Source organism: Vespa crabro, chromosome 14, assembly GCF_910589235.1.
Source record: "Vespa crabro chromosome 14, iyVesCrab1.2, whole genome shotgun sequence".
Taxonomy (NCBI): Eukaryota; Metazoa; Arthropoda; class Insecta; order Hymenoptera; family Vespidae; genus Vespa; species Vespa crabro.
In genome coordinates this window covers 4,077,067-4,086,020 of record NC_060968.1, presented here as the reverse complement: position 1 = coordinate 4,086,020, position 8,954 = coordinate 4,077,067, and the positions used below count along the sequence as shown (strand labels likewise).

At 24.6% G+C, this 8,954-nt stretch overlaps 2 protein-coding genes across 2 annotated transcripts in view; both read right to left on the bottom strand.

The window, feature by feature from the left end:
• Positions 1-770: 770 nt before the first annotated feature.
• On the bottom strand, positions 771-1,338 carry LOC124429022. Its single transcript, XM_046973714.1, has 2 exons — positions 1,208-1,338; positions 771-1,051 (listed from the first exon to the last, which is right to left on the bottom strand). Exons 1-2 carry the CDS (start codon positions 1,239-1,241, stop codon positions 771-773), a joined length of 315 nt encoding a protein of 104 aa, XP_046829670.1. The 5' UTR covers positions 1,242-1,338.
• Positions 1,339-4,554: 3,216 nt separating this feature from the next.
• Positions 4,555-8,954, bottom strand: part of LOC124429101 — a 31,457-nt gene continuing 27,057 nt past the window's right edge. Inside the window, exons 5-6 of the mRNA XM_046973942.1 lie at positions 7,937-8,099; positions 4,555-6,366 (exon numbers count right to left, since the gene is read on the bottom strand). Of these exons, the coding sequence (XP_046829898.1) occupies positions 6,122-6,366; positions 7,937-8,099 (408 nt within the window). The 3' untranslated portion in view covers positions 4,555-6,121. The remainder of the gene's footprint in view (positions 6,367-7,936; positions 8,100-8,954) is intronic.

The following is an 8,954-nucleotide window of genomic DNA, read 5'->3' as shown; positions in this document are numbered from 1 at the left end:
ATCTGTAAGCTAATAAATGAAGGTTAATTTTTCTACCATATCGTCTATAAATTAATGATAATGTCCATGAGAATATTAATCCTGTCCGATTAATATAAGGAAAATGTGTTTAGAGATTAGAGACAATATCGAAATTATATTTTCTAAAAGATAATTAAATTATTTTTTGTATATGTTGTATAATTTCTTTTCTAAACATAATTTAAAATTATTAATAATATAATAATTATTATCGGTACAATAATATTACTTAATTAATATTTATATATTATTAAATATAAATAATAAATAATTTTTAATATAATATAATAAAATTTATTATTTAATATATTGTCTATCTCTAAACATAATTTAATAATTAAATTTATTAATCTTAATATTATAAAAAAAAAAAAAAAAAAAAAAAAAATTCCTTTTGTTGTCTCTGGGGACAAAATCAAGAGAGAAAAAAAGTAAGAGGAGAGAATCAAGATAATTTGTTTGTGAAAAGAAAGAAAAATAAAAAAAGAAAAAAAAAATAGAAAGCATATATATATATATATATATATATATATATATATGTAATAATGATCAGAAAGATATTAAGATAATCTATTTTATTAATAGATAATTATTACAGATAATTATTACAGATAATTATTACAGATCAACTAAAGCTCTAACCAGAATCATTAGAATGTTAATAGAAAAAAAAAAAAAAAAAAAAAAAAAAAAAAAAGAAAAGAAAAGTTTGAATACATTATTATAATATTATAATATTATTATAATGATCACGAAAAACGTGAGTCCTCGTCGAAGATTGGCAACTTATTAAGTACGATTGGTTTCTCCGAAGAATATCTTGGATTGTCAGATGGATTATTATTCTTGGGTATGTCCATTTTAAATGATTTCTTAAAATCATCCTTGGAGCTAGTATTAGAATCAATTTTAACAAATTTCTCAATTGATTCTTGTGATAATGATCCAGCAAACGTTTTATCATCATCCGTGATGCCGGTTTTATATTTCTCATGCCGTATCATTGGATTCTTCGATCCTTGATCTTTCTCTGTAAAATTTTAGTTAAGCGTTTTGAAAAAAAAAAAAAAAAAAAAAAAAAGGAAATAATGATTAAAGGTTAATAAAAATTTTGAATATTTTTTTTCTCTTTTTTTCTTTTTCTTTTGAAAGATTATTTTTATATAGTATAATTACAGGTACCAACCTTCAGAATCTTCCCGTTGACGATCAGAAGACATGACGGGGAATCGACGATCAACGATTATATTATATTAAATTAATTACAAATTGATTATATTTGTAACACGAAATCCTTTGATAAAATCATTGACTTAGAAAGGTAAAATTAATGTGAAAGAAAGGAGAAAAAGAAAAAAAAAGAAAATAGAACATCTAAACAGAAACAAAATAATAATTACGTATCGATAAGTTTTTTTGGAAGAATTATTTACTCGGAGTTTTTCCTTTATCTCGTATTGGTCGGTGCATACATTTAGGTTAATAATTTTTTCAAACTTTTTTTTAAATACTAATTTCGTAACATATCGTAAAACATGTTTTTCTTTTTTTTTTTTTTTTCTTATACGTAATTAATTATACGTATATTAATTATTGCACCTGCAGATAGGCTACGCTTCGTACGTCGCTGATGTAGATTGACTATGCTATCTAAAAGATATTCCTGTAGCCCCTTTATATAGGCTAACATTCACGCCCACGTACAACGATGTAAGAACTGTTGCATATCTTCAGGCATGACATTATATATTTAATATTCCTATAATTAATTAATAGAAAGTAGAATTAAATTAGAAATATTTCGAGATAATTTTAAATAACAAAAAATTACAAATATTTTATCGTGAAAAGTTTTCATTAAAAAAAAATTAATCATAAATTAGCAATATTTACAAGTGACAAAAAGAAAAAAAGGTAAAACATAATAAAATTTAATTACTATTTCATTTACTTTTACACAATTAAGAATTTTTATAATAAATTTTATACATTGTTTACAGATTATGCATATAACATAAAAATAAATTTGTTCATTAAAGAATGTTTTATTTTACTTAGAAGATGTTTTCTCATCTTTGAAAAATAAAACTCTTCTGCAAGAATCTATAGAATTGATATGTTCGGTTTTAGAAATGTTTAAGGCTTTAATAGGTGTCTTATCGTAGGAATTGTCAGAAACGATAATTTCATTGTTAGGACTGTCGAATTGATTTAATGATTTCATTTCATTCAATTTAGATCTCTTATTTGGTATAACATCTTTATCTTTGACCATAGATGCCTCGAAATCTGCAATAAAAAGATAATTAACTTGATAACATGAATATCTCAATGTATGTAATTAATCAATCTTTAATTAATTATATTACAGCAATGAAAATATTAAAAAAAAAAAAATTGCAATCCATATAAAATATTTATTGATTATTAAAAATAAAAATATATTTCTTTTAAATTATCTCATTGATTGATATATCATTTAATTGTTAATTAAATTATAGTAGAAATCTTTAATTAATAATGAGAAAGAAATGAAAAATAAGAAAATAAATGAATGATATTTAATAATAATCAGGTGTTATCATAGATCAAGAAAAATCATTGTTTAAACAATAATAAAATTAGAAAATTGTTCTAAACAACAACAACAACAACAACAACAACAGAAACAGAAACGAACTTAACAAAAAAAATTACGATATTACAAAAAAAATAATTACTTACATTTTTCAATTTTCTTATTTTGATTATTCATCCTTCCGATTGACGTCTAATCGCAATGAATTATATTTATTAGAAATTCACACACGAGGTCTAGTTCTTGTATAATGAGATAAGCAAAAATTGACGAACGGACAACAACGACGTGACGTTCGAACCGAGAATGACGTTATGTCGTTTAAAACAAAAGAAAATTTCTCTCCCTGGTAAAAAAAACAAAGAAACATTGATATTTCCTAACCAATCGTTATAGGGCAATCATTAAATACATCTTTGTTAAACCACGCTAAAGATATTGTAGATCATCTTTAAGGCTATTTTTATGTATGTCATATACGTATCTATCTGAATATATATATATATATATATATTTTTTTTTTGTTTATTAGGTTCTTTTTCTATCATTAGATAATATCAATCAATTTATTATCTATCTTTTATTTATTATTCATGATTATTTTGATTCATTAATTGCATACAATTATTTTCGATATATTATTTATATAATTGACAATGAATAGATATATAAATTATTTATTTATTTATTTTTTTATTAATTTCAATTACAACGTTTACATTGTAAAATCTTCCTTGTCATTTTTATGCAATTTTCTTTTTTTTTTCTTTTCTTTATAAACATTTTCCAATATATATATATATATATATATATATATATGTATAATCAATCATCAGTTTTTTATATATTAGATAGAAATTGAAAATAGATTATGTCTAGATTCGATCGTCATGTTTATTATTATTTTCGACAAATTTTTAAACGGAAAAATTAAATTGCGAAGGTAGGACGAGGAATATTTTTTTTTCTTCCCTTTTAAAATATTTTTACGACAAAGCCATGATTTCTTTTATAACTCATTTATTTATTTATTTATTTATTTATTTAATTAATTCACTTATCTCATTCCTCTTTCTTTCTGTAATTTGTTAGATTTCTCGGCGTGCAAATGTAAAAATATTATATATATATCTATATATATATATATATATATATATATATATATATATATAATTATACATCGAATTAATATCAAACGTTTGAGAAAAGGCTGGTCGATTTTCAATTAATAATAATTATCGTGATCTATATGTCTGTTTCGTGTGTGTATGTGTGCGCGCGCGCGCACTTAAGTTTGTATGATGTATGTGTATTAAAAATCGATTCTCTTTTTTTCTTTCATCATCGATTTCATTTCTAATTTGATTTAGCTATTTCAAATCTCTCTTCATTTAATCTCTTTTTAAGATAATCTAAAATGTTAAACAAAAGAGAAGAAAAACGTGACAAGAACAAAAATAATAATAATAATAATAATAATAATAATAATAATAATAATAATAATAATAATAATAATAATAATAATAATAATAATAATAATAATAATAGTAATAGTAATAGTAATAATAATAATAATAATAATAATTGAACGTTTACGACGAGGATTTTTTTTCGTGAGACCGGCTCTCTCTTTCTCTCTCTCTCTCTCTCTCTCTCTCTCTCTCTCTCTCTCTCCTTCTCTATTTTATTTATTTATTTATTTATTTATTTTTCCAATAAAAGCATCTAAAGTTAATACAAACTAAATCAAAAACAAGAAAAAAAAAAAAAAGGAAATCAAAAAGAAAAATTGAAGGTACGTGCACGAGTAATATACAATAGCAAGGATAATAATAACAATAATTATAAAATAATAATAATAATAATAATAATAATAATAATAATAATAATAATAATAATATATAATAATGACGACGAAAAAAAAAATAATAATAAAGAATAAAAAGTCGTAATACTTATATCTTTTTTTTTTTTTATATTTTTAAAGAGACGAACGAGGGAGGGTAACTTAAAATCACTTAAAATCATCGTCCACTATATATATATATCTCGTTAATAATAATAAAATTCGGAGGATATTTAAAAAAAGAAAAAATCCATTCCGTGTACCTACATACGTATCTATCTACATATGTGTATGTGTGTATAAATATATATATATATATATATATATATATATATATATATATATATATATACAGGGTGGACCAAAAATGTCTATTTAGGTCAAAAGATTTTAAATGGTTTGAAAAATCAATTACTCCATTTTGAAAGCATTTAGGCTAATCTTTTTTACGAATTATAAAACTTCGATATTAGCTCGTTAAGCTGTAATTTTAATTACATTATTGCAACTTCTCGAAAAGGAATAATCGATTTTTAAAATCATTTAAAGACTTTTTGTCTTATTTTGAAAACTTTTCGACCACCCCATATCAAAACAATCCCTAAAAAATATAAATATACATATATTTATATTCGTGTTTATGTGAGTATGTGTATATGTATGTATATAATATACTATATATCTCGCTCTGTGTAACTAGCTGCCTGCTTAGGGCTGGACGGATGTGATGCAAATAATAAGTATTGTCTAATTTACTTTCAAGGACGTGCTAATTAATTTAATACAATTCAATTAAAAATTAATTAAACCGAGAGAGATTACGTTCCCATAAGATTTTCTTTTAAAAGTTAATTCTAATTTAATCGTCCGATCTTTTGTCTTTCTTCCATTTTTTGTTTCGTTTTGTTTTTCGTTTATTTCTTTTCTTTTTTTCCTTTCTTTCTTTCTTTCTTTTTTTTTTTTTTTTTTTTTGTAAATCAAAAAATGACAACGATTATATAATTCAACGACCGGTTTCACCTGATCGTTTGATTAAATTAATTAACAAATATTTCGTCATATTAAACTACAATAATATATATTCTTGACTCGCGTGCGATTAACAAATAAACAAATTACGTTATTCTACGTAATTAAATTACATTCATTTATTATATTTCTTATTGATCTAGTTTAATTCGGAATAATATGGAATTATATATGTATATATATATATATATTTCGTTTTATATCACCACGCGTTCAGTTTCACAACCAAAGCAGAAGAGAACTATCTTACCGACGTTTGATCGGTAATCTTTAAGATCGATCTCATCGAAAGTTAATGATATCGATTTAGATTTATATAAACAATAAAAAATGCAAAAACAAATCTCGTCGAGTATATTTCATACGTTCGATCGTGTTCGACGAAGGAAAAAGAGAGAGAAAGAGAGAGAGAGAGAGAGAGAAAAAAAAAAGGAAAAAAAAAAGAGAGAAATCATTTCCATGAGTTCTTCACAAAATCTTTGTTTTTTTTCTTCCTTTTCCATTTTCTTTTTTTACTCTCTTCCCTTCCTTCGTTTTCTTCTTCATCGACGAATTTTCTGTTTTTTTTTTCTTTTTTCTTTTTTCTTCTCGTCGTAGAAAAAAAGAGAAAAAAAGAAATAGATATCAACCTTGGCTCTCTTCCATTCTTAAACTTCCGTAGAATGAGTCTGTATACGGACTTTCTTTTGCGAGCCATTCCTCGATAACGTTGGACTATGTGCCGAGAATCCTGGATTATGGATTCCGAGGGGTTTTGGTTTCTTTAACGAGCTTCTCAAAGGAGATGCAGTACTAGCTGCACTTCCTGACGTAGCTACGGACGCCATCGAACCATTACCGGCACCACCCACATATGGTTTACCACTTGCATCTGTCATTGAAATACTTCCACCTACGACAATCAAAAGTTCACATAATTCATTGATCGTGAAAAGGATTGTTTATGTATTCTCGCTCGATAAATGATTTTCTAATTGGATCGTTAAGAGAAAAAAAAACTATATATATATATATATATATATATATATATATATATATATATATATATATATATATATAATTAGAATAATTTTTGTAATTTAATTGTAATTGTCTTTTAATAATCTAATTTCTTATTTTACTGTAATAATTTTATATACTTTCACATTTATATTATAATATTATTCTTTTTTTTTTATTTTTATAACAAACGATTTTATATTTATTTTATATATATATATATATATGTATATATATATAAAATTTTTTATAATTGATGTTCAGTTAATAATTAATATAGAAAAACTCGAAGCATCAATGATATAAATTAATTTATACAATAATTATTTAATTATTTTTCAATATATGCATGACAAAAAGAAAACAAGAATTTTAATAAAAAAAAATCTCTAACAAATTGATCGACAAATGAAGTTAAAAAGTTAATGAATTAAAAAAAGGAAGAAAAAAATATATATGTGTATGAGAGAGAGAGAGAGAGAGAGAGAGAGAGAAATAAAAGCTGTATTGTTGCATCTCTTGAAAAAGCGCTGTATTTGTTCAAAGACAAATGACTACCATGTTTGTTTATCTTATAAACGGACGCAAACATTTATACATCACACACACATACACACACACACACACACACACACACATAAATATACACGTAGTTTATTTGTCCACACAAAAGCTGTAAGTCTAGTTAAGTGTACTTGTAACTTGACATTTCAAATTACTCTGCAAGTAAATTCCTTGAGATACCGCAATTTACTGCGCCACAATATAGGCAAATACGTATGTTGAACGTTCAAGCGGAACGAAGGGTTGCTATAATACAGGGGCATTTTCAGAATCTCACTGTCTCTCTTTCTCTCTTTAACATTCTCATTGAGCAAATATATTTGTATGTCATGAGTATACATATTGAACGTATAAGCGGTACGAAGGGTTGCCATATTACAGGAACACTTTAAAAACAGCTCTCTCTCTCTCTTTTTCTTTTTCTTTTTTTTTATCTTGATCGTTTCCTATCAAAGTTTAATTCAATTTTCTAGTTTGTGAAATTTGAAAATGTTTTTCTTCCTTTTTTGATCTTTATAACAGTTTTTCTCTCTTTCACATTCTCTCTTTTGTTTTATTTTTTTGCTTTACATCAAAATATTTAATTTTTAATTCTTGATCAAAAAAAAAAAAAAAAACAAAAAAGAAAAAAGTAAGAAAAAGAAAAAGAAGAAGAAAGGGATATCAAGTTTAATAGATATTTGTATTGAAAATCATGAGAGATTTTAATCCAGCTAAGCTAATTAGTCTCTTTAATTAGTCGATCTTTAAAATATTCTAATGATTTATCTAATTAATGACAATTATCAAAGTGTAATAATAATAATAATAATAATAACAGTAAAAATCATGGATATGGATCGTTTATAAAAAGGTAGTCTAAAATTATAAATCAGCTTATAGTTAGATAAAAGACATACCATTCGTCGGTCGATGGTGTTCTCGATATCCTGGATTATTTATGGTAGCTGCACGAGGATCAGGGATGGTTCTTAGCTTCGTAGGGTCGCCACCCCTTCGTGCGTAAATTCCCTCGTAAACGGCAGAGACGAGCACGCCAAAGTTCAAGGCAATGGCAGCTAACTGTAACGTTAAATCATTTTCGATTAATTAATTTTTATTATTATTATTATTATTATTATTATTATTATTATTATTATTATTTCGTAGAATATTTATCTCTCTTTCTCTCCTTCTTTCTCTCATAAAAATTCTTTCTCTATCAAAAAAAAAAAAAAAGAAAAATATATATATATAGAGAGAGAGGGAGAAAGAAAAATTATTAATTAAAAAATTATATATATATATATAAAATTTCTTATATCTGTACAAATGAATATTATTTTATAATATGCAATAAAAATAAAAAGAGTGGCTGCTTCATAGAAGATGAAGCTAATTTCTCGTATAAAATATTACATTGTTATTATATAATAACATTAAAGTTTTCTATTAAAACTTTACCCTTTTCACATATCTTGTCAAATACAAAATCTGATTATCTCTTTTGGTTATTGTTCAAACACGTCGTTTTCACGTTTTAAATTTCTCAACTGAACGAATGAACAATTTGATGTGACACATACACATACACACACATACGCACACATAGACACACCACCAGACGGATACACAGATACGCATAGACATCCCATACACGAAATAAATGATTCTGGTTGAGGAGAAAAGGAGTGAGGGAGAGAGAGATATAGTGAGACAAAGTGAGATAGATAGAGAGAGAGACAATGAAAGAGAGAGAAAAAGAGAGAGAGAGAGAGAGAGAGACGAGGGAATTTAATTAGCAGCCAACAAAGAAAACGTCAAACCATTGTCGTTTCGATATAATAATTAATAGTACAATGTTATACTATATATATATATATATATATATATATATATATATATATATATATCTTTCTCTCTCTCTTTATTTTTCTC

Excerpts from the sequence above, each read along its gene's own strand:
- LOC124429022 (XM_046973714.1), bottom strand. The coding sequence starts at position 1,241 with ATGTCTTCTGATCGTCAACGGGAAGATTCTGAAG. Across the intron at positions 1,052-1,207 it reads TCAACGGGAAGATTCTGAAG|AGAAAGATCAAGGATCGAAG; the intron begins GTTGGTACCTGT and ends AAAATTTTACAG.